The sequence below is a fragment of the Mustela putorius genome, unplaced genomic scaffold (genome assembly GCF_011764305.1).
Source record: "Mustela putorius furo isolate JIRA1106 unplaced genomic scaffold, ASM1176430v1.1 tig00003834_pilon_pilon_pilon, whole genome shotgun sequence".
Classification (NCBI taxonomy): domain Eukaryota; kingdom Metazoa; phylum Chordata; class Mammalia; order Carnivora; family Mustelidae; genus Mustela; species Mustela putorius.
Genome location: NW_025421987.1, coordinates 118,307,283 through 118,334,656, shown reverse-complemented (window position 1 = coordinate 118,334,656; position 27,374 = coordinate 118,307,283). Strand labels below are relative to the sequence as shown.

The window sequence follows — 27,374 nt, the reverse complement described above, 5'->3', positions numbered from 1 at the left end:
TTATTCAAATTTTGCTGTAAGGCAGTTTTCAAAGTCTTGTAACTAATATTTTAGACAGTAGAGATTATAAATCTCAAACACTAACTGCAGAGTTGGGATTAAGAATATTTCATAGACCCTTCAGATTAGAAAATAGAACTGACAGACATCCTAGAAGTACAACACATAATCCTACATTGTATCTACTTCAAATAAATAGTAGAAAGAATTTAAAAATTTGAGATTTCTGAGTAAAAGTGACTAACAAACTCTTTCCCCCCACACCATAAGAATATTCATGTACTTCTGTCCTAACAATATTAGGATAACTTACTTTTCTTCAAAGGCCTGAATCAGTCAGTTTTTCATGACTTTTCTCTTTTTTGGGTCAGAATTATTTAGTGATACACAGATTAAAGGCCAAAGGCAACAACCTCTTGTTTGTTTTTTTTTCACTGACCGTAAGAATCAATTCATGAAAGATGTTAAGAATAGAAGATACAAGAACAAACCAAATATTTTATCCAAATACTAATTATTAGTACTTTTCCACACTCAAAAATTTTTGAGTTGAATCTTCAGTTTGATATTACAGTGCAGGAATAGTATTTTCTTGAACACTGCTGATTGTCAAAATACACATTTGCTTACTTTATACCTAGCTTAGTGGAAGAACAAGATACAGTTATTTGTAGATACTATTGGTATAAGATACTGTTTGTTATAGAGTTATTGAGCTTTTCTTCCTCTGTAATAGTAACTGATAAAGGTAACAATGGGGCTCCTTTTCAACAATCTGTCTTAAAGATATGGTCCATAGTGATAATGCAATTTCACTGAAGTAATCTCCTAAATTAAGTTTTATATACTGAGATGTTTTTGAATATTTTTAAGAGCAAACATAATGCTGTTACCCTGATTTATATTCTTATAGACATATAATATATATTACATATGTAAATATTGGCATATATTATATTTTAAAATGTAAGACTATATTATATATGATATTTATAAATAAATTATAATATATATCACATTTAGTGTATTGCTATAAATGTGATATTTCTCTAAATTCAAGTTCCATATATGTAACAGATTATGAAGCTTAGGACATGGTTGGTAGATCAAACTTGTTTTTTCCACACTTCAAAGTTCTGCCATCCTTCATCTTGATAACTTGACATTTTCTTTTACCTATGGAAATGCTATTCATCTTTAATGGATAGTTCTTTTATGAAGCATTCCCCAGCCACTTCCAGTCATAGTACTCAATCCTTTTTTCTAAACTTCTTTACATTTAATCTTACCCTTTTGTGTGTATATTTCTTTTTTCTTACCTAGACAGAGGGGAATCTGAGGGCAAGGCATGTGGGAGATTCTTTGCAATCTCTGTGATATCCAGCACTGCCACACATCTAATAGGGCTTGGATATATATTTAATGAGTGAATGAGTAAAGAGTAATTTTCTGTAAAAATCTTTCAGCGATCAAATGCTTGTGTTTCCTCTTCAATCCCCAAATAGGCAGTAGGAGTAAGTGTGGAAGAAGAAAAGAAAAGTTTTCTCTGAATAAATTTACTGCTTTTCTATTTGATTTGTATTTAAATTTTAATTTAATTTGGAAATTTTAGGATGTTTAATCCCAGAAATATGCTTGACATGATCAGACAGCAATTTTCGGTATTGGTTACAATCAACTCTTTTAAATAGTTACCAGTCCTCCTATAGGCCCCCAATACTTGCTCAAATATAACTCAACTCACTTGTCAGCATTTATACAAGTAAATATAACCAAGTAGGTCAGAATTTTTTTCTGAGAAGATGTATTAATGAATATGTCATGCATTTTAACCCTTTCTTCTTTGTCAAGAATTTCAAAATAATCAATTCTAAAAAAATAAACCAAGAAGATATTTATTAATGCCTATGGTCTAAACAGATCTATGTTAGGTTCTAGGGAAGATACAAAAGTATAAATATTGTTTAGTTCTTAGGAATGTTCGCTGCCAATTATAAAAAAAGTTTTGGTTTAGAACAAAGAACAAAAAGGATAAACTTTCACTTTTCAGTAGATATCTGTTAACTACTACCTTCAAAGGACTGTGTGGAACTGAAGAGAATGGGGCTAATGGATGGGAGAAGAAGCTAAAATGTACAAGTTAGGTCCTGACCCTCAGATGCCTGACCATCTAGCAGAGAAAGAAGAGAATCATACAGATAACTACGAAGAAATGTCACATGTGAGGACACAAGGCTCTAGGGTTCAGATCAGAACAGATAGTACCTGGTTGGGAAAAATCCCAGGAAGTATCAGAAGTAGGTATAGACTGAATTATGAAGGACTGGGATAAGGAGAGTTTGATGACTACCTTTTTTTCTCCTTCCCTGAAATTGTTCACCAAGAAGAAGATAGGTAACTTCAAATATGTCTACATCAAAAATTCTTTCTATGTCATGACATACTGACCTGCAGTTACTGACTTTATATATTCTCAGCTGATAGCAATGATTGTGCACAAAAGCTTAGATCTTCAGAAAAAATATACAGTGATATTAATGCATCCTGCAAGAAATGTGGAGCATGGACATGAGAGAAATGTATGAGTAGACACTACCTCCTCAATTTCTCTATCTCTTCATTCTCCTTATTACAACTCTAGGCACTCATCATCACTAGACGAAATTATTACAATAGCCTCCTTCATAACACTTTCTCTTTGCTCTCCTTCCTTCCACCATGCACCGGATCACTTCAAGGGTAATCTGTCTAGCATGCAAACACATCAACTGTCTATTGCCTGTAGGATAAATCCCTTAAGGTGGCAACATCTGTCTATCCCTGTTGGATGTACCACACAGCCCTGAAAAGGTCACACACTTGCAGTCCTCTGTGTACACTATTCTTTTTGTTAGAAATACAGATTTTTTTGGGGGGGGGGGGAGGTACTGCTACCATCCTTCAAGTGCTCCTTCTCCAATGTTTCCACTGTATTGTTATCCTTAGTAGAGTTACTGGTATGTCTGTCCAAGCTCCATAAAGGCCAGGGCTGGGTCCCACCCTTTTTTTTGGGGGGGGGGTGTCTCTTTTATTCCAGAGTGGATACTAACCCCCATCTTTATCTTTTAATTGTCTTGAAATCCTACCGTTAAAATCAATTCATGGATTTAGACATATAAACCAAAAAACCACCACCACTAAAACAAAACAAAAAACAACTAAAGAAAATATGGCTTATCCAAGCAATAATGTAGCAAATTAAGAAAAAAAATCACTCCTTGGAGTAGACAGAAGTGAACTCTAACAGATGGCAGTGTGAAGAGAAAGTCTTCAACTCTATTCAATTATATTAAATTTTATTTCTTTTGTTAACAAGGAGAATGATAGAATTTTTAACAAACCTCTAGAAAGGATTATTAAACAGAAGATTTGCTAGTACTTAGAAAATGATGTGGTAATCAATGTGAATAAGCATGGATATACCAAAACCAAACTATGCCATAGGTCACTCCATTTCCTTTTCAGTATGACTATTAAATTCCAGATTAAGGGAAGACATATTTGAACTCCAGCATGGTTTATGATGAACTCTATTAAAAGTCATTAAAAAGTCTTATGAAGTCAAGGCATAAACTGAGGGTCATATGCAGATTCTCTTTGAATGCTGGCGCTGTGCCAACCAGTTATATCTCTAAGGTGATTGCATCATTCTTTGTTTACCCCCATTAACAACTTCTTCCTATTCTGCTCAGGCATATACACAATCAAAACTCTTGGAAGTCTTCTTCCTTTATCACTGTCAATGGCGCTGGCCCAGTGCTAAAATAGACACAGCAGACTAACAGTCATAAATTTGACTTTGATGTATGTGGGGAAGTATTATTTATGACCAATGAGATTGTAACAAAAGTAGGGCCCAAAAGCAAACTGCACTATGGGAAACCTCACTTTGATTGTCTCCTTGGGGGCAAGAGAGAATCCCAGGCTGGGTGATAACTCAGTTTAGTAGATGTGCAATAAGCTCAAGAAGCAAATTTTAGCAGGGCGCCTGGGTGGCTCAGTGGGTTAAGCCGCTGCCTTCGGCTCAGGTCATGATCTCAGGGTCCTGGGATCGAGTCCCGCATCAGGCTCTCTGCTCAGCAGGGAGCCTGCTTCCTCCTCTCTCTCTCTCTGCCTTCCTCTCTGCCTACTTGTGATCTCTCTCTGTCAAATAAATAAAAAAAAAAAAAGAAGAAGAAGCAAATTTTAGCAGATTTTGCCATACAACCAAATAAATTAAATAGGCACAAAAAAGTTCTTCAGTGGGATAATGTGTGATCAGTCCTGTGTTTGTCAACACTTTATCAATGACTTAAATGGAGATATAAAAGACATGTTTATCCAAGCTGCAGGTAATATGAAGCTGGATTGTTTACACACAAGTTAGAAACTAAGAATAAAAAGATTTAAAGAGGTCAAACTATATGTTAAAAGAAATAATACAAAGGTATCAAGAAAAAAAGAACAAGGTATATTTAGGCTCAATGCTTACAATCTTCATACGACAGAGGAGACCTGGCCTAAATGTAGCAATACAATGCTTTTTGAATAGAAACTACTGGAAAAATGTATATAAAGAAAAGTACACAGATCATCAATATACAGCCTGATGAGTTTTTAAAAAGTCAACAAGCTCAGGGGCGCCTAGGTTGCTCAGTGGTTATGCCTCTGTCTTCCGCTCTGGTCATGATCTCCGGGTGCTGGGATCAAGCCCCACACTGGGCTCTCTGCTCAGCAGGGAGCCTACTTCCCCATCTCTCTGCCTGCCTCTCTGTCTACTTGTGATTTCTCCTTCTCTCTGTCAAACAAATAAATAAAATTAAAAAAAAAAAAAAGTCAACAAGCTCAGGTAACAAACACTGAGAACAAGATATAGAATATTGCCAGAACCTCAGAAATCTTACTTGTTTCTTCCCAATCCCAACTATCCTCCCAAATGTAACCATAATTCTGACTTTGACTTCTACATAATAGTTCTGTTTTGTAACTTACATAAATGGAATCATATAGTATATAAGTGGAATCATAGAGTATATGCTCTTTTGTATCTTCTTTTAATATGTTTATAAGATTCATATGTATTGTTCATTGTTCTATTTTTAATTTCACAAATATATATTCCACTGTATGAATACACTATAATTTATTCATTCTATTACCCACAAACTCTTCCTCAGGAATCTTGTGTTTAAATACAGTTTAAGAAGTGATAGTTGTGCAGTGTGACATAGTGGCAGCAAAGACAGAGTTTACATACTTTCTTTGCCTAAGTATGCCTTGGGAAAACAAGATCATGCATTGAACTGGCTTTCATGATATGACTTCAAATTCTGATGCTCTAAAAATGGCACAGAAAAGTGAGTATGTTCATACTACATTACTGAAGGTGGATATCTATAGGGAAAAGTACTTAGTTCTTAAATTATAGTATTTTCCTGTTTTGCAAAAATTGGCCTGTATACTTAGCCTTATTTGAACCTGCATTTAAAGATGCAAATTATTTGCTTGTAATTTTTGTTGACAGATGGTCTGCATAAAACATAGCCTCAATACTTTATAAAATCAAGAATATACTATTTCAAACAAGATGAAAATAAAAACTCAAGTTTTTTCTTTTTTTCAAAGATTTTATTTATTTATTTGACAGACAGAGATCCAAGTAGGCAGAGAGGCAGGAAGAGAGAGGAGGAAGCAGGCTCCCTACTGAGCAAAGAACCCAATGCGGGGCTTGATCCCAGGACCCTGAGATTATGACCTGACTGAGATCAGGACCTGAACTGAAGGCAGAGGCATTAATCCACTGAGCCACCCAGGTGCCCATCAAGTTTTTTCTTTAACAAAGATTAATTTCTTGCCATTAAATTTCATGCCAATATACGCAGCACTTAATTTTAAGCATTTTAAGATAAACTGTATTACAAATATTCTGTATCTACAAATATTCACTGTTTTAACAAAAATGTATTACTTTTTACTGGGTCTACTATATGTCCTTATGATAAACATCTTCGTAAAAAAGGACAACCCTAGGGGGACATAGGTGGCACAATTAGTTGAGCATCTAACTTGGTTTTGGCTGAAGTCATGATCTCAGGATTGTGAGATGAGCCCCACATCAGGCTCCCTGAGGCAGTCTGCTTGAGATTCTCTTTCCCTCCTTCTCTACCCCCCCCTGCTCGTTCTCTCTCTCTAAAAAAATAAATAAATAAACCTAAAAAAAAAATGACCCTACCCTCTAGGTATATCTAATTCTGTGGGAGTGAATGAGAGCATGTGTGCACATACATGTACACACGTACACACACACACAGTCTCTCTCTTGCTCATTTTGAACTTTTCAATATGACACACCAACAAAGAAGAAACAAGATTTCAGAAGTGTTAAAGATATGAGAAAATAAATGTGTATTCACTTGCTTCATCAAATCTACTATTTGTTAGGTACTACAAGATCTTTGTTCTCATAGAGCTTAGAGTCTAGTGTGGTAGGTAGAAAATAAACTAACCAACAAAAAGTAAAAATGTCAGACTTTGAAAAGTTTCATCAAAGAAATGATCTGATGTGATAGAAAACAACCAGTGTGGAACTATCTATATAAGGTGGTCAGAAAATACACCTCTCATTAGATAATATTAAAGATGAGCTCTAAAGAATGAGGTGTTGGCCACGTGAAGAATTGTATCAAACACATCCCAGGCAAAGGGATTGGAAAAATCCTAAGGTACTTAAGATAAAAAGGAGACCAAAGAGAGGTGCAGTGTGGTGAGCCTGGTGGAGAGACCATGAGGGATTTGTAGGTCATAAGAAGTTTGGATTTTACTCTAGGTGCAGTGGGAAGTCACTAAAGATTTTAAATGGGCAGTGGCCAATCACTGACAGTGCAAAAATGAGGGCAATGTTGGAGACAGTTAAACATCCTCTTTATATAGGTATAGGTGCTAAATTCCAGAGTTTAGTGTCATCAAATTTCCATGGTTGGAAAGTAGAGCATAGGTAACTATAAGGTTTCTTTTTAATAAGAAAAAGGCTAACCTTCAGACACATGAAAAAGTGTTATTCTTACTCATAATAAGACAAATGCATATAGTTAAACACTCTTTCCTATTAGATTGTTAAAAGTCAAATATTCAGTATGCCACATAGCACTTGTGAGGAAATAGGAAAAAGGCAGGTACATACATGTAAGCTTGGAGTACAGTTTGATACAACTTCTTTGAAAACAGAGCTGGGAAAAACCTATTAAAACTGGAGAGGCATATAGCCTTTTCCCCTAGCAATCCAGTTTTAGGAAATTACCCATCACACAAATTCACTAAGACAGTATCTACAAATATTCTCAGTGAAGCACTACTTACAATGGCAAAAGATTGGAAATCATCTATACATCCATTGTCAGAAGACTGGTTCAATGATTATGTTATATTCATCCAATAAAATGCTATATAATTACAATGAAGCTGATCTACACATACAAATACAAGACAATCTTGAAGATGATAAACGAAAAGAGCAACTGTAGAAAAAAGAATGGTTTTGGAGGGGAATTAAAATGCCAGGCAATAAGAAGGAAGACTTAATTTTACTGTATATCTTTTGTGTTGTTTGAATTTTTTACTCTGTGTGTGTGTATATATTTATATAACACCTATTTAAAACTATTTAAAAATAAAATAGTCTGGAGGTGCCTATGTGGCTCAGTAGGTTAAGTTTCTGGCTTTGGCTCAGGTCATGATCTCAGGGTCCTGGGATCAAGCCCTGTGTCAGGCTCCCTGCACAACAGGGGGTCTTCTTCTCCCTCTCCCTTTGCCCCCTCTCAAATAAATAGATAAATAAATCTTTAAAAATAAATGTCTGAAGAGGGAAGTTTAGATTGATATAGGCCTACCTCAAAAAAGAAAAATCTCAATTAAAAAAATCTAACCTTACATGCAAAGGAATTTGTAAAAGAAAACAAAGCTCAAAGTTAGTAGAAGGAAATAATAAAGATCAAATCAGAGATAAAAGAAACAGAATTTAAAAAAATAGAAAAGATTAATGAAACTAAGAGCAAGTTCTTTGAAAAGAGAAATGAATAAATCTTTACCCAGATTAATCAAGGAAAAAAAGAGAGAACTCAAAGTGAGAAATAGAAGAGAAGTTATAACCAACACCACAGAAATACACAGGATTATAAGACTTCTACAAAAAAAAAAAAAAAATCACACACCAACAAAGTGGATGAACTAGAAGAAATGCATAAATTCCTAGAAATATGCATCTTCTAAGACTAAATCAGAAACAAATAGAAAATCTGAACAGACTGATAACTAATGACAAAATTGAACTGGTAATCATAAAAACAAAAGTCCAGGACCATATGGATTCACAGGTAAATTTTATCAAACACTTAAAAAAAGTTAATACTTATATCTCACAAACTATTCCAAAAAATAGAAGATGAAGGACTGTTTCCCAATTCATCCCATGAAGCCAGTATTATTTTGATACTAATACTAAATAAAGACAGTACAAAAAATTTAAAATTATAGACGAAGATTCCTGATGAACACAGACACAAAAGTCCTCAACAAAATATGAGCAAACCAAATTTAACAATACTTTAAAAGGATCATTCACCATGGTTAAGTGGGATCTATTCCAGGGATGTAAGGATGCTTCAACATTCACAAATCAATCAATGTGATATACCACATTAACAAAATGAAGGATAAAAATCACATGGTCATCTGACTAGATGCAGAAAAAGTATTGGACATAATTTAACATCCATTCATGATAAAAACTTTCAAGAAAATGAGTATAGAGGGAACATAGCTCAACATAATGAAGGTAATCTATGATAAACCAGAACTACCATCATACTCAATAGTTAAAAGCTTTATTAAAGCTCTACGAGTAGGAAAAAGACAAGGATGTTCACTCTTACCACTTTTATTCAACATAGTACTGGAAGTCCTAGCTATAGTCATCAGACAAAAAAAAAAAAAAAAGAAAAAAAAAAAAAGAAATTAAAGGCATCTATATCGTTAAGGAAGTAAAACTGTCACTATTCGCAGATGTCGTGAAACTATATATAGAAAACTCTAAGGACTTTGCCAGAAAACTATTAGAACTAATAAATGAATTCAGTAAAATACAAAGTTAATATACAGAAATCTGTTTAATTTCTGTACACTAATAACAAAGCAGCAGAAAGAGATAGTAAGAAAAATAATCCCATTTATAATCGCATCAAAAAAATAAAATACCTAAGAAAAAGTTTAACCAAGAAGGTGAAAAACTTGTACTCTGAAAATAATAAGACACTGATAAAAGAAACTGAAGATGACACAAATAAATGGAACAGATACATCATGACTGTGGGTTGAAAAGAATACTGCTAAAATGTCCCTACTGCCCAAAGCAATCTACAGATTCAATGCAATCCCTATCAAAAAATACCAATAGTAATTTTTACAGACTAGAAAAAATTCTAAAATTTATATGGAACCACAAAAGTCCCTGAACAATCAAAGCAATCTTGAGAAAAAAGAACAAAGATGGAGGTAACACAATCCCAGACTTTAAGATATACTATAAAGCTATAGTAATCAAAATGTTATAGTACAAAAATAGACATATGTATCAATGGAAGAAGACAGAAAGCCCTGAAATAAACCCATGCTTATACAGTCAACTAATCTACAACAAAGAAGGGAAGAATATAGAATGAGGAAAAGAAAGTCTCTTCAACAAATGGTGCTGGGAAAACTGGACAGCTACATACAAAAGAATGAAACTCGGCCACTTTCTTATACCATACACAAAAATAAACTCAGAATGGATTAAAGACCTAAATGTGACACCTGAAATCACAAAAATGCTAACAGAAAACAAGCAATAAGCTCTTGGATGTTGGCCTTAGCAACTTATTTATGGATATGCTTCTAAAAGTAAGGGAAACAAATGCAAAAATATATTACTATACACTGGGACTATTCCAAAAAATATATTACTATATACTGGGACTATTCCAAAATAAAAAGCTTTTGCACATGAAGGAAACCATCAACAAAACAACAAAAAAGAAACCTAGGGGCGCCTGGGTGGCTCAGTGGGTTAAAGCCTCTGCCTTCGGCTCAGGTCATTATCCCAGGGTCCTGGGATCAAGCCCCGCATCGGGCTCTCTGCTCCACAAGAAGCCTGCTTCCTCCCCCCTCTCTCTCTCTGCTTGCCTCTCTGCCTACTTGTGATTTCTCTCTCTTTGTCAAATAAATAAAATCTTAAAAAAAAAAAGAAACCTATGAAATGGAAGAAGATATTTTCAAATTATATACTCAATAAAGGGTTAATACCCAAAATATATAAAGAACTCCTACAACTCAACACCAAAAACACAAATGACCTGATTAAAAAAATGGGCAGAAGACCTGAATAGACATTTTTTCAAAGAAGACATACACATGGCTAATAGACACATGAAAAGATGCTTGACATCACTCATCATCAAAAAATGCACATCAAAACCAGAATGAGCTATCACACTAGTAAGAATGGCTTCTAACAAAAAGATAAAAAAATGTGTTGCCGAGGATGTGGAGAAAAGGGAATTCAGGTTCATACACTTTTGTGGAAATAAAAACTGATGTAAGCACTGTGGGAAACAGTATGGAGGTTTTTCAAAAAATTAAAATAGGAATATCAATATGACCCAGTAATTCTACTACTAAGTATTTATCCAAAGAAAATGAAAACACTAATTCAAAAAGATATATGCACCACTATGTCTACTGCAGCATTATTTACAATAGCCAAGTTATGGAGTCAACCCATCGACACATGAATGGATAATGAGATATATATATTGACATAGTTATATGTATGTATAGATCTTCATATATAATGGAATATTACTCAGCCATTAAAAAGAATGAAATCTTGCCATTTGTGATAACGTGAATGGGGTATTACATAAGGGTATTACAGTAACCTAGGGGTATTACAGTAAAGTGAGATAAGTTAGACTGAGAAAGACAACTGCCATATGACATCACTTATATGTGAAATCTTAAAAACAAAGCAAATTAATGAGTGAACTCTTAAGTACAGAAAAAAAACTGGTGGTTGCCAGAGGGGTGGAGAGTGGGCAGATGAGCAAAATCTGCAAAGGGGATTAAGAGGTAAAAACTTCCACTCATAAAATAAATAAGTCAGCGGGATGAAAGATACAGCATAGAGAATATAGTCAATAACACTGTGGTATCTTTGTATAGATACAGATAGTGACTACACTTATGGTGAGCATTTTGTAATATATATAAATGTTGAATTACTATGGTGTACACCCGACACTAATATTGTAATGTCAAGTGTAATTCAATTAAAAAAAAGAAACAGTTGGTTTTAAAAGCAAACTACTATGGAAGAGAGATGTTTTAAAGTGAGAAAGGCAGAATAAATGTGGAAATGAAGAAAACAGCTGCAAAAATTTGAAATAAACATATTGCTTTATGTATTATTTCCTTGTATTAACTATTGTTTTATATAATCTATACAGATAGAGTTTAAAATAAATTAGTGGCCATGTGTAGGAGAAATAAAAATATATAATATACCACACATATATACTTTTATATTTGCAGATGACAAAGCAAAAAACCTTATTTAACCTAATTCTCTAAAAAACAAAAGAAAAATGGACGTTTCCCATCAATTACAGAAAAGACTATAAGGGGCCTTCTAAAGTATGGCTGTTGGCGATAAACCAATTGCTGATTTTTTTAGCAAAGATCGCTTCACTATAAAGGGCTGGGGCAGCTAGAATGGAAATCAGGAGGCCAGGAGTTCTAATCCTGACCCTGGCACTTATTAGCTATGTGATCCTAATTACAGTACTTAACAGTTTCAGTTTCCTTGATAATGAAACCTACCTCTCAAAGTGAGAGGATTAAGTGAGATAATGAATGTAAAATTACAGTATAATGTTTGCATAAAATACTAGGCACTAAAAAAATACAGTAATGTCTAATACACAGCTCTCCATAACGACCAAAATGTCAGCAGAATTTGAAGCTGAAACAAAAGGCTCAAGGAGAGCTGGAAGAAGGTCATTTAATCCATTCCCTTGCAGAGTAATTATTTTGATTTATTTTAGTCCTTATTTAGGCACTTGTGGGAAGAGTAATTTATTTGACTTGGTATAATTGTTCATGCTTTTATGATTTATTAACAGATGAGTCTTTTTAAAATAAGAATGTGATATTTTGTGAGGCATTATTATGTACTCTTGCATGGAGAATAACCTCCAATCCCCAAACACCGAGCACATAATGAAAAAGAGAAAATGTGAGTTTTGTTAATCTATTCAATTAACAGTCTTTCCTTTGGGGAGCCCATTCTGGAAATTTTTAGCTCCAAAAACTCAGTTTTGGTTTAAAATTGCATATTTCTGTGGGTGAGGTCATTTATTCTAGAGTTTTAATCCCCAAACCTGTATCTTTAGTTCACATCACTCACTTGAATTCCAGACCTGTAAAGCATCCTAATGAACATTTCCCACCCAAATGTCCTGTAGGTTCCTCATAAGAAACATGTCCCTGCCACCCTTTCTGGCCTTGGTTACTCAGAGTAGAAACTGAAGAATTGTCATAGATGTCTCTAAATAGTTACCAGTCGATACCAATACTACTGCTAAAATAGGACTTCTCTAAACAAACAAACAAACAAAAAGCAGAATCAGACTTATGATACAGAAAACAAACTGATGGATGGCAGAAGGAAGAGGTATAAGAGATAGGCAAGATGGGTGAAGGGGAGTTCAAGACACAGTCTTCCAGTTATGAAATGAATAAGCCACGGGAATAAAGGCACAGCACAGGGAATGTAAGAGCATTGTATGGTGACAGATGGCAGCTACACTTTTGGTAAGCATAGTCTCATGTATAAAGAAGCTGAATTACTATATTGTATACCTGAAACTAACATAATATTGTGTGTCAACTACACTCAATTAAAACAAAAACAAAAACTCTGTTTCTCAACCACGGGTGATCTCCCAAGGGTCTCCAGAGGACATATGACAATATCTGGAGACATTTCTGTTTGTCACAAACTGGGGGGCTGAGAGTGGAGGAGAAAGCCTATTCTTGGCACCAAGTGAGCAGAAGCCAGGGATGCAGCGATTCATCCTACTTTGCAAAGGATCTCCCTCCACAAGTGAATTATCTTGTCCAAAATATCAATCATGCTGAAACTGAGAAAACTTGTTCTATCATTTCTTGAATGTAAACTCTGCAAAAAGAGGCATTTCTGTATGTTCAGTATTTGGATGGATGCTGCATAGTACACACATATTTACTGAATAAAGGGATTAAAAAAAAGAATTCATATATCATTCCCCTTGTCTTTATCCCTGAAGCACAGTCTTCATTGTTTCTAGCATGGACTTGTATTAGCCCCTGCCTGTTCTCCTTGTCTACATGGTCCCTGGAGCTGTATCTTATTGATTTTTATATATCAAGGCCTAGAAAGCAGTAAGGGTTCAATAAATCTTTGCTTTATAAATTAACCTTAATATAGACATTTTAAATAGCAACTAATAAGAACTTACAGGAATCTTTGGCAAGTTTCTGCTAAACTACTGAAACCATAAGATAAATGTATCTGATTGCTTAGAATAGTTATACCTGTATGAATTAGTGTAGCTATCTGATGGTAGGTTTATTTTATTCACAATCTCGAACTTTTGTATGACTTCGTTCCTCCTCATTTTCTCCATGGGAAGACCTGCATAATACTTGCAAAGGCCAGCTGATAATATCTTTCCCTTAACTCAGTGACAAGCTATGATTACATGCTGACTCTGATCTTGGCCAACTGGGTACTGAGAACATTCCTTTCTTCCTGCCTAATTTTTCCTTGGACCTGTTTAAGCAAATCTCTAAGAGGCTGCTATCTTATCAAGAGATCCAGATCCAACTCTATGGAAAAAAAGAAAATCAAGGAAACTTGACCATTTGCCATAAAGGAGTTGATATTTGGCTGGTAGTCTTAAAAATTAACTCAGACCTCCTGGTTCTATGCAACCTTGAACACAACGGCATTACATATAGCTCTCTGAACAAATAATACCTCTAAATAAAGTAGAGACTATCACAATATTTTCTTACATGTAGAATACCATTTCTCCACCTCATTTCTTAAGTGGATGACAGAAAATAATTTTTTAAAAAAATTTACAGACACTTAATCAACACAAGCTGTCTGTTCTGTCTTAATCTGTTCTCCTCAAGGGGCTCTTTTCTACAAGGTTAAGAAAATTACAAATTTTAAGCATCTTCTGACTCATTTGTGCAGAAGTTTCTGTCTTCACAAGACTATTTCTTTAACATGGCCTTATTGTCCCTGAACTTTCTGCAACTCATGGTGTTTCTCTCAGAGTTCCTAGTATTCCCTGTTTTCTGGAATAATGGATCCCTGCCCTTTGATGTTTGGGATCCTGAAGATTTCATTTTGAAGACATCTGATCTTTTTCTCTTCGGAAAACCCTTGTGAGGGGAGAGCATTACTTATCTAAATCTGAAAACCTTTCTTTGGAGAATTCATGTCTCATTGATAAGTGAGTTGCTATCTTCCCTTGGCTGTGACAGCAAGAAAGCTCCTCAATTTCCAAACATCTGAGTGTCTCACTCTAATTTCCCTTATTCACTGGGCACCCTCCTCCCAAATAGAAAAACATCCTTTGTGAAGGAATTTAGTTCTGCCCATTTCTTTCAGTTAGTTATGCTGACAGTAATATCAATAAATACCAACTCCCACTCGGAGTGAGGTCACAGAGAAAGGAATTCCAGAGTATGAAGGAACTGCAAAATACTTGTTTGAGATCCCCTTTTCCACAGCAAGACTCTGATAGGGGTGTGTGAGTAGATCATCAGAGAGTCTGATTACATATCAACTCCAACTCCAAAGTTTGATCCAACCCAAATAGCTTAAGATGTCTTGGGCAATAAACATTTCAGGGAAAACAATGATAAACGAAAGGTCTTTCTCCAAAGTGTGGGGCTGCATTAGACTACAGAAAACTAGAGAGAGGGATCCTCATAAAATACGATGAAATTGAACTTCCTGTCACCCAAATGGCTGATTCCCTTTTAGCTTATTGGCATATTTAACTTGGTTTAGAACAAATAAAGTTGCTATTCCTTGCCTTGAAAACAAACAAAATCCAAACCTTCTTCTTAGTAATTTTTATTTTTATTTATTTTTTTAAAGATTTATTTATTTATTTATTTGACACAGAGAGAGAGATCACAAGTAGGCAGAGAGGCAGGCAGAGAGAGAGAGAGAGAGAGGAGGAAGCAGGCTCCCTGCTGAGCAGAGAGCCTGATGCGGGACTCGATCCCAGGACCCTGAGATCATGACCCGAGCCGAAGGCAGCGGCTTAACCCACTGAGCCACCCAGGCCCCCTCTTCTTAGTAATTTTTAAATTGGTGATGGTTGGGGGTGGTAGTTGGACACAAAAATGGATACAATGTGTATCGTTTTAAAAGTAGGAAGAAAATGCCCACTGTTATGATCTATTTTTATTCATCCCATTCTTTTGAAATTTCACACAACATTAAATTATAGCAGGGCATTTTGAAATGCCTTATTATGAAGGAGAATGGACTGAAAAAGAAAACTTACTAATGAGATACAAGTAATACTGTAGCCCAGTCATGACACTGAGGATACAACTGTGAGACTGATCTGTGAAATGGGAAGTAACCTCTCTTTCACTTAGGGCTAACAAAATCCAGAAACCAGTTATTTACTGTTCACCACAGAATAAATAGCTCAGTGTCTGTGAAGTAGGAATACTCTGGAGAAAAGGGCCAGGTGCCTTTGGAAAGAGGATTCTCACCAAAATGGGAAGATAGACACTTGAAATCTCCTCCTGACATTATTTCATCTCCCTTCCAATAAACCTGGTTTAGAGAATGATCTGATATAATTAACGTATATCAGAGTGTAAAATCTAAGTACAAGTGTTCCTTCTTCCCGGGACATGAGCAATTTAAATCGTCTCCACAATTGGGGAATGAAAGGGCCAGTTCAGAACTGGGTTTGGTTTCCAGTTTAGCTAACAAGCTTCTTTGTGACCCATGGACCACTTAACCTCCATGAGCCTCAGTCTTCTAGTCTACCAATGGGGATGATGGTAGTAATGAATACTGTCCTTATGGCAAAGTCGTATGGATTAAATTAATTCAACCTCTTTTTATTGAATGCCTACTGAATTGCCAGGCACTGTTATGGGTGCCAGGAATTTAGGAGTGACATTAAGATAGAAAAAGTCCCTGTACTCACAGAGTTTACACGCTAACTGAAGAAAAGGAAACATAATAAGCCCTTAGACAAAGAAATATATAACGTCAGGAAGGAGAAATGCTACAGAGAAAAATCAAGTATGGTGGTTGTGGTGGGGAATTTCACAGGGAGCAGAAGATGGTTGGGAGTTGTCATACCAGAGCTTCTCTGAAAAGGTAACATTTGAGCAGACACCGAAGGGAAAAATGGAATGACCTATGAGAATTTTAGGCAGAGGAAAACAATGAAAGCAGAAGGAAGAGCAAATGGAAGGGCTCTGAGGAAGGAATATGCTTAGAGTACTTGAGTCAAGAGTGACAGTGATTTTGTGAAAAATATACGTGAACAGGGTTTTGTGTGTTTTTATTCAGTGAACAGGGAATTGCTGAAAAGCTTTAGGCAAAGAATGAACATATCTGACTTACATTATAAAAGGACTATTTCGTATAGGGGTGTACACTGCAGGGGGCCAGAGTGTTTGTTACTAGGGAAGGGTAATGAGAAATGGTTAGAGTCTAGATTTATTTTGAATATTTATCTTGAGCCAGTGAACCTGGGTCTGGCTAGGCTGTGCATGTTTTTAACTTTAGCCACAAGAAAAATGGAATTCTCATTCATTGAGAGGGGAACCTGGAGGAGCTGGTTTGGCAGGAGTAGGATGGGGTTGCACAATCAATAGTTTGGTTTTGGACCAATTAAGTTTGAGGGGACTGTTGGGTGTTAAACTGGAGATGCCAAAAAGGCAACTGAATCTGTATGAAAGCACTTAATCCACAGCCAGGCCTCGTATGAACGTATGAACCCAGGTTAAACAAGGTAAGTCATGTTACTCCAAGACATGAGGCCAAGCCTCTCAACACCGAGGCCAGGGCAAATAAGTGAGAAACTGCACTTACACACATAAGCCATTGCTCTTTCTGAAAATCCTGAGACATATCAACTTTTGTCTTTGAGCAACAGCAGAAATATAAACAGCAGTAAAAACAAGTAAATAATAAAAACCTAATTCAAATAAAAAGTAGAACCCCTTGTTGAACTTTAGCTAAAGATCTCTCTCTGGCTTTTAAATGCTGAATATCACTGCTTCTTACAACTTTATTCATTATTAGCCTTAGCCTGTCAATTTAAGGTTAAAATCTAATGAGGATAATAAAGACTTTGAAAATCTGATGGAACTAAATTACTTATTTCATTGTCTGAAAGCAGTTTCCTATTTAATGACATTTCATTAGTAAGTAATTCATGGTTTGAATTTATAAAGAAATAAAACAAAACCATAAACCATAAAATATATTCTGAAGTGATCTTTAAGATTTATTTTTAAATATATTTGATAAAATTTGTAACGAAAAAACAAACTATATTAAAAAACCTTTTGGATATTAATAATAGAGATTTCTTTTTCTCACACAAATACTTCAACATATGTATGTACATTTTTAAACATTTTAGGCACAAATGTTATTATTCTCTTTGGAAAAATACCTACTGGCAGTTACCATCTTGCCATTACCAAAGACAATAATGTTTTCCAGTAATAGATATGAACACTGAGAGTATGTTTGTCTTGTGCAGGGGTTGCCTGAAACACTAAAATAACAAACATATTGCATTTCCTACCTAACTACCTAACTACGCTTAAATCTGATTTCCTACCTAACTACGCTTAAATCTGTTTAAAATGCCCACTTATTGGGCACGTGGGTGGCTCAGTCAGTTAAGTGTCTGCCTTGGCTCAGGTCATGATCCCGGGGTCCTGGGATTAAGCCCCACATTGGGCTCTCCACTCAGCAGGGAGCCTGCTTCTCCCTCTCTCTATACCCCCTCTCCCAGCTCCTGCACATGATCTCTCTTCTTTCTCCCCCTCTTTGGCTCAAATAAATGGATAAAATCTTAAATAAAATTATCACTTACTTGTTTATAAAATATCCAGATCTACAGGGAGACAGAAAAAGCTGAATTATGAATAGGCAACCTCTATGCATTTCTACTGTAAAAATAAAGATCTACCTGTTACCTAATGTGACTTAAGTTTGTATGCACATCATTAGAATCTCTGAGACACAAAATATCATAGGGTATCACCATATTTTCAAAGTGCTTTTAGTAGAAAAAATAACATAGAAATAAAACATATTCTATTGTTTTGCTTCTGATTTTTTCAAGTATGCTTCTTAATTTCATTTGGTGTATAACTTTCACGAAAAAAACAGTTTCGTATTATTCACAAAAAGAGAAATAATTCGGAAAATGGTATATGTGAAACCTTCCACATCTCATTGGTAGTCAAATCAATAAAAATTAAAGCAACCATGAAATATTACTTTTCATCTACTGGGTTGGCAAAGATTAACAAGGACTACGAATCCTCAGAGCTGAGCAGAGTGAAGGGAAGTACCGTACTATCACTATGTTGATGGCCATGATGTCAATGGATACAATTTTTCTGGAGGGCACTTTATCAACTTTTAACAAAACTCTACAAATATGTATAAACCCATCTACCCACAGAAGTTCCATGCCAACAAATTTAGCCTCAGGAAATAATTATGTAAGTATACAAAATATGTAATTAAAAGGATGTTCATCACATCACTGATTATAACAGAAATCTTGGCAAATCTTATGTCCAAGAACAGGAAATTAAATTTGGTATATATATATACAATGGAATACTGTGGAGACTCAATCATTCTAATGCAGTTATATGTTTATTAGAAAATAAAGAGCGTTGGGTGAAAATAGAATATTACATAAAAAGTAATTCTAAAACCAGGGGGACTATGGCTCAATATTTATGTATATTATCTGTGTGTATGCATACAGTATATTTTAACACAGAGAACAAAATCTCAGAAGAGTCATAAAAAAATGGCATGAATAATTAATTTTGGGGTCAGGATTATAGACCGTGAGAAACAAACTGAGGGTTTTTTCACATTTTAAGTCATAGAGGTTTATTTGTTGATATTTTTAAACTGGTAAACATGGCTAAATGGTTTATATTGTTGAATTATTTAATCTGAGCATGAGAGCATTTAAAATCCTCACTAAGGATTCCAAGTGTAAGAGTTTAGAAAAAGTCATCTCATGGATCCCATTATGCTATAGACTAATTTTATGATATGGATACCTGATAACCATTAGACAGCCAATCAGATTTTTTGTGAACCTCTGGGCTCACCAATAATTTTAACACCTACTGCCATCTGGGTTCATTCTTCAGAGCACTGAGAAATGTTTCATTAATCAAAATATGTAGCTACTATGGTTGATGGAAAGGATGAGGGCAAAAGAGACCCCCTACCCCCCAAAAAAGGATAATTCCAAATACAGCCTATTTAGAATAATAGAGATTAGAAAAGCACAGACATGGCACTTCAAAAGTATTAATAAAAAATGCCTTTGTTTTAGTTAACAGCTTTCAAGATACCCACAAACTTCCGCCCCCACTTAGAATAGCATATCTGCCTACACAATCTGGTTTCTAAAATTGATAAATTAGGTAGTGATAATTTGCATTCAAAAACTTCCCACAGGTTTCTAATAAATGTACATTTAAATTGTGATTTGAGTCACCAAAATTTGATTTTCCTCCATCTTAAGAGATTGTTTATTCAAATTCATTTAGTGAAATAACTTATTTTTTTCTGGTACTATTCTTAACAGATACTAAATCTGCCTTTTTTTTTTTTTTAACAGAAATACAGGCAAATATTTACTTTGAGTAAAATGAAGCCCACTGTCTGAGAAGTAGAGCTATTCAAAAGCAGACTATGCAGTTGTGGGTCAGATTTTCCTCATAAGAATTAACATCTACTTCCCTGTAACTGATACCCTCCTGCTTCTATTTTTGTCCCATCCAGCCACCCAAAATAAGGTCTAAATCCTAACCCACACCATAGTTCCTAAAACATCTGAGGACAGATATCACATTCCTCCTACACCCTATTTTTACTGGTGAACATCTCCACGTTAACTGTTTTAATTCAGTGGAAGTACATGGTCTGTGTAGTCAGAAATCAGTAAATCCTTGGTTGTCTATTCTTGGAAATCTCTCTAAGCCTCATCGAAGTTTCCTCATCTGTGAAAGGGAACACTCAAACCTTAGTAGGGTGTTTCAGAAAAGAAATGAGTTGACACAACCGATATCCACTGTAGTGTTTTACCCAGTGAAGCAGTTCAAGAATGTAGATGACTCTCTGCCCAGCTTATTCTTGTTTGTTCTTAAAATGCAGAACTTAGTAGTGACTGGAGCACTCCAGATACAGTGCGATTGGTTCAGAGTTCCGAGGACTGTAGTCCTAAAAATATCTCCTTAAGGCTTCAAGAACCTTAAGTTCCCTCAGAATTCTAGTGAGCCAAAAGCCCCAAAATTTTATTTATCTGAAAATAAAGTAGGTCTCTCCTATCATGTATCATGCTTTCTTTCTGATTGTCACTGAACACATTTAGCTTTGTTAAATTCCATCTTGTTTTGGACCATTCTTTCAGTCCATTGGGACCTTTTTGGAAACTGAATTATTTTATCTAATCTATTGGTTCCCCATTCTAGCTTTAATCTACACGTTTCTGTCATCAGAACTTGGAGAAGCCCACACATCTTCCGAGATGTACAGAACAGCCTCTACCAAACTCACAAGCAGCACAATTTCCTGATCTGAATTGTCACTCCCCGTCCCCACTCTGTACTTCCTTTACTGAAGAGGCTGTCAGAGACAGGTCCTCACATCACTGGCAGGGCAATAAGTACTCCAGGTGACTTATGTGCTGAGCCCAAGTAGAATGAAAGACAAAAGGTTCCCATCCAATAAAAGGAGAAAATAAATATTAGAAGTTCTATGGCTTCATCACTGAAAACCAACCTAATGCAGGTATGGGTGGTCACCAGTGCTACCAGCTCTGTCAACTTGGTTAAAATATATCATGTAATGTAGAAAGGAACACAGGCTTTGAAGTCAGACTTCCTGGGTTCAAATACTGACACTACTATTTGCTTGCCATGTAATGCTGGGAAAGTTGCTTAGTTTCTCTGCATCTTGGTTTCCTCTTTGGTAAAATTATAGTTATTACTTTTGCTTTGGTAACAAAACAATATCCAAGCATCAGTGGAAAAGAAGGAAGAAAGGAAGAGAGAGGTGAGAAAAGAGAGGGAGGGTGCAAGGGAGGAAGGGGAATTACAGAAATTCATGGTAAAGGTATGGACCTATTTTTGCTTTTTAAAACTGTCCATTCCAACCTACAACTCAAGCAAGTTTTATTTCCCTCTGCGCTGCGAGGTTAAAGTCGGGTCAAATGAGATTTTCTTCTTGGTGGCCAATGCAAAGAGTCAGTGTCCTTAGGGTCTTTTCCTTTCCAAAGTGGAGAATAAATTTAAATTCATCAAATGACTGACTTATAGGCAGTAGGAAGGAATGTGAAGAATTCTTAGAGTATATAGTCTTGTCTTAAATAAGTGTAAATTCCCCTATGGTTCATTTATATTAATCAACTATTACAAATAGGTTTTCACGAAATGTTCTTGGCATCACTTTTAAGTCTTTGTAGGTCACATGTTCCATTCTAGTGCCTGTATACTTCACGTGAGCAGCTGAACTGTAGAGGCATCAAAACTCCATAGCTGGTGCCCTGAGACTTGCCTTAGTGGGGCTCCCTCCGCAGTTAGTCTGGCTCCAGAGCTTGGCTCTGGCTCCAGCTTCAGGCTATGTCTGTTTTTCTGGGTTCTAGGGCTGGCATAGACCCATTCTCACTCACCTAGTTCCACCCATAATGTGCTGTTTTATGTTATATTACAACATAAACCACAAAAAGGAGACACTGAGAAAGGATGAGAAAAAGCAATGAAATATGAGTAAGGGGATGGGGTAGGGAAATAGCCTGTAATTTTTTACATTCTGTTTCCTTTCACATATAATTAGCCCTGGGAAGTTGTCTATGTTAACAGAAGAGACATGCATTCCTAGATATGTATATTTAAGAATATGTATATGTATATACATATACAACAATACATATTGCTAAAAATGGATGAATACTTCATACTGACCTTAGGGGGTTTAAACGGATAGTCTGGTGAAAAGGTAATGTCAAGAAAGAACACCCCTCCTTCATAGACAGATCCTGGGGGTCCCAATATAGTTGACCTCCATTCATAAATGTTGTCTCCTTTGGGTCCAGCACTGAAATAAGACATACAAATCAAATGTGCTTAGAGATTATGTAAACCCTGGAACTTAAAAAATTCTATTTATGGTAACAATAAATTGAGCAATTCCACAAAAACATAACAAATAGGGTAATTCTATATGATGATTCATTTGTCAATATCATCAACACTCTATAAAGAAAAGATGCTGGTATTACTTAATAAAACAGAACCAGGAAGATTCTGTTTTGCCATTCACAACCCTATACTTATTGAACAAAAGATTCCTAGGACCAAAGACCAGAGGTAAAAGCACAAATATTTAATAAAGCATGAAATTATTTGTGAGATCCTGAAAAGATGATATAGTCATAGGGTGAAAGGACACATTTTTGAAGACAGAAAGGTCATTAGAGAAGAAAAAAAGCTGGATAAAAAGTAATCTAATTCCTTTGTTAACAACTGAGAATACAAATGGGGCTCATGGAGGTCAGTAAATGTTCATCATCCATAAAGCTCAGCTCAAGTATCATATCCCATCTCAAGTTTCCTCTTTTCTCTCTTTCTAGTCACAGAATCTCTGCCCCCTCAATCCCCATGTGTCACAAATAGTGTGGTCTATAGAAAACAAAATGTATCATTTCATTTTATAACCATGTTTTTAATTAAAAGTTGTTTTTAGAGTAAGATCTATGCCCAGTGTGGGGCCTGAACTCACAACCCCAAGATCAAGAATCACACGCTCTACCAACTGAGCTGGCCAGGTGTCCCTATAACTGTTTTTAAAGTGTTTACTTTTCTGTCCCTCCCTAGAAGGTCCCTGAGGAATAGATTTCTGCTTTGTCTTAGGGCCTAGTAAGTACATGTTTGTTTGATGACGAAGGATTAATAGGAAAGCAAGTGAAGCCACATGACTACTAGTAGTAAACATCTGTCCCTGAGTCTCAGACAAATTCACTGAGGAAATAAGGCCCACATGCGTCAAATGAATTATAATCTCCCTAGTGAACAGAAGGGCAAAATGAGATATAATTTAGCTTTTCAGTGTTCTTTTTGTTACATCAAGCTAATACCTGCATCTAATAGCCATAAATTCCCCTCACACCCTGTAGCAAAGTGGGCAACCCTTTGGAGAAGATTTTGTCAACAAAAATTTAGCTACTATTCTTTCTTATTTTGAAATTAGTTTATATCCATAAAACTTCATTGTTAAGCAGTATATCAAAAAAAACATGCATCTTAACTAAGGTGGGATATATCCTGGGAATGTAAGGATAATTTAATAATAGAAAATTATTAATGTGGGGTGCCTGGGTGGCTCAGTGGGTTAAAGCCTCTGCCTTCGGCTCAGGTCATGATCCCAGGGTCCTGGGATTGAGCCCCGCATCGGGCTCTCTGCTGAGTTGAGAGCCTGCTTCCTCCTCTATCTCTGCCTGCCTCTCTGCCTGCTTGTGATCTCTTGTCTGTCAAATAAATAAATAAATAATCTTTAAAAAAATTATTAATGTAACTTACCTAAGAGATTAAAATTGAAGAAAATGGGTAATCTCAATGGTTGCAGGAAAAGCACTCAATAGGTTTAATAATATTAGCTATTTATGATTAAAAAAAACTTTTAGCAAAACTAGAATAGATGTCAACTCCTTTAACCTGATAAATGGCATCCACTAAAAACCTCACAGCAACTAACATATTTAGTGACAAAATATCAAAAGCATACCCTTTAAAACTGAGGAACAAGATAAGGATGCCCACTATATCTATTTCTAATCATTACTGCACTAGAGATCATATTCATCAAGGTATGAAAGACACAACAAGGAAGGAAAAAGCAAAAGGCATATAGTTTGGAATGGAAAAAATAAAACTGTGGGCATCTGCAGTATCTACACAGAAAAATCTATATATAATTAAAGAATCAGTAAAAGAGTTTACAAAGTGGCTAGATTAAGATCAATATGAAATATCCACTGCATTTCAACACACCAACAAAATTAGAAAATATATTTTAAATATCTTTTATAGTAGTATTAAAAATAACAAAGAACCCTTGTGAATAAATTTCATAGAGATTTTAATGGAGGAAATTATAAAACTTATTGAAATGAAAAGAGAATTAAATAAATGGAGGGAGATACCAAGTTTATGAGTAGGGAGACCCAGCATCCTACAAATGTCAATATACCCCCCAAACTGATCCAATGCAATTCCAATAAAAAGTCTAACAGTTATTTAAAAAAATTAAACTTGACAACTTGATTCTAAAATATGTTTGGAAACTCAAAGAAATCCTTCAAACTTTTCCACACACTTACAGGAATCTGATCTATATCAGAAATAATGGGGCCAAGAAAACAGTTTTTATATTATGGCAAATAGTGAAACTGGATTTCTATGTCAATAGACAAAGCTCTACTGTGGATGGATTAAGCAGCCAATGCAAAAGTCAGAAGTTTAGAGGTTGCCTAAAGAGACTGACAAGCCACAAACTGAGAAAAGGTATTTGGAGCACATAAAACTGACCAAATTCTAGTGTCCAGAGCATACAAATTTCTATGAATCAATAAAAAAGATTACCAATCCCTTAGAAAAGATATAAATGGGCATTTTGAGAAAGAAGAAACATGAATGGCCAATGAGGGGTAGGAAAAATATCCAATTGCATTAAATCAGGGAAATGAAATTTAAAATTATAGTTTAATATTATTTTACACAATGTCCAGGCAAAGATAAATGTGTGACAAGACCAAGTGCTGATGAGGATGTGGAAAAACAAGTTATACATTGCTTAAGAGTGTTCAATCACTTTGGATAAGAATGTGGACTTACCTAGTTAAGTTGAATCTATACACTCCTATATTATAACATTTCAATTACATTCCTATGTAAATACCCCAGAGAAATGTTTACACATGTGTACTAGAAGACATATACAAGGATGTTCATGGAAACACTACTTTTAATAGCAAAATTGGAAACAACACAAATGTCCACTGACAGAAAAAGGAATAAACTCACCCAAAGGAATACAACACAACAGTGAAAACATATTGATAAGCATGGATAAATCTTAAAAAGTGTCATATTGAATAAAAAAGAAAGTCTAAAGAATTATATACAGTATAATACTATTTTCACCAAGTTTAAAAACAAGAAAAAAAATGTATTGAGGACACAAATGTATGTCCATGGGAACATATGTCCCCATGCAAGAAAATTAATGAGAACAAAGCTCCAGTGAGTAGTTTCCTGGGAAGAAGCAGATAGTGGAGGAGTAGCATACAGGAGCTTCAATAGTTCTGGTGATGCTCTACTTTTCAGTATGTATGGTGGATTCAGGAGTTACCAGTTTTATTATACATCTCATAACTTACTTATGTGTTAGATATGTTCTTACATATGGGCCAAGTTTTCCTATTAAGAACAAGTATGCCCAAAAAGTCTACTAGGATGCTATATGAGGAAAGCAAGTTGCAGCATATGTATGGTGTGATCTTATTTATAAACTAGAAATATAAAATTTTATATTGTTTATGTATATATATCTATGTCAAAGTCTTTGAAGAAATGAACTGGAAAGACAGGCCTAAATTCATGACAGTGGTTGTGCAGGGAACAGGAGGAAAGAGGTGTAGGGTGATGGGATACCTCTAAAGATGGGGAACGAAGAAGAATTTGGTTTTATCCCTCATTTTGATTTCTCTTATTTAAAAAGGATGAAGATAAAAAGAAAAAATAAAATCACAGTTAGCCAACTTTATTGCAAAGTGCTGAAATATAATGAGAAGCAGGGAAAGGGGCCAGAATGTAACATTCCTGACCCATGTTCCTCTTCTCCTGAAGTTGACAGTGAGGTACAGACAGAATATATTCAAGCCAGATGACAATAAAGCTTTGGCAACAACAGCTCCTTGTTGCCAGACGAGCTCACTCATTCAGATGAATAATATACATGGTGACACCCTGAGCTATAATTAGACCCAATATGAATAGATAAGTTTATCAGAAGGAAGAACTTAAAAGTAGAGTAAATTATAGGTTTGTAGTTACAACATTATTTCAAGGTAGATGAAGAAATTTAGTTTAAAAAATTCACACAGAGGGGCACCTGGGTGGCTCAGTGGGTTAAGCCGCTGCCTTCGGCTCAGGTCATGATCTCAGAGTCCTGGGATTGAGTCCCGCATCGGGCTCTCTGCTCAGCAGAGAGCCTGCTTCCCTCTCTCTCTCTCTGCCTGCCTCTCCATCTACTTGTGATTTCTGTCAAATAAATAAATAAAATCTTTAAAAAAAAAAATCACACAGAGAGAACACAGGTGTGAAACAGTGTGTGTAGGCATGTTTCCCAAATACCAAGAAATAATTTCTCTGAGTCACTTTGAGAAATTTTAAGATGACCTTCCAAGAATGGTCATCACATAGTTATATAATTTAGGTTAACTGAGAAGTCACCAAATAGTGCCACCGGAAAGGACTCAGAAGTAGAAGTGAAGTGATATCTCAACAAAAGCAGGCAATGCCTATGAATTATTTATTTTCAATTAGCACTTGTTTTAAATTTTATTTGGCTCTCAGTGAGAATATCATATTTTATTAGTTCTCTTAAGTCAGTCAGCGATCTATACAGTTATCAACAATGGATTAAATAACGCAGCTAACACTATCATTCTGAGTTGGTTTATACTATCCAAATATGTCTTCTAAAAAAGACTAGTAGTAACAAACTATCTTAAACACAGATTGGTGTTTTTTGACCTTTTTTAAAAGATTATTTATTTGACAGAGAGAGAGATACACAGACACACAGTGAGAGAGGGAACACAAGTGGGGGAGTGGGAGAGGGAGAAACAGGCTCCCCATTGAGCAGGGACCCCAAGGTGGGGCTT

At 35.4% G+C, this 27,374-nt stretch overlaps 1 protein-coding gene across 3 annotated transcripts in view; it reads right to left on the bottom strand.

Annotated features, from left to right (window-relative positions):
• Positions 1–27,374, bottom strand: part of UBE2E2 (ubiquitin conjugating enzyme E2 E2) — a 376,389-nt gene that overhangs the window by 59,292 nt on the left and 289,723 nt on the right. For all 3 annotated transcript variants that reach the window (XM_045088962.1, XM_045088963.1, XM_045088964.1), the window contains one exon: positions 22,393–22,525. In XM_045088962.1, the coding sequence (XP_044944897.1) occupies positions 22,393–22,525 (133 nt within the window). The remainder of the gene's footprint in view (positions 1–22,392; positions 22,526–27,374) is intronic.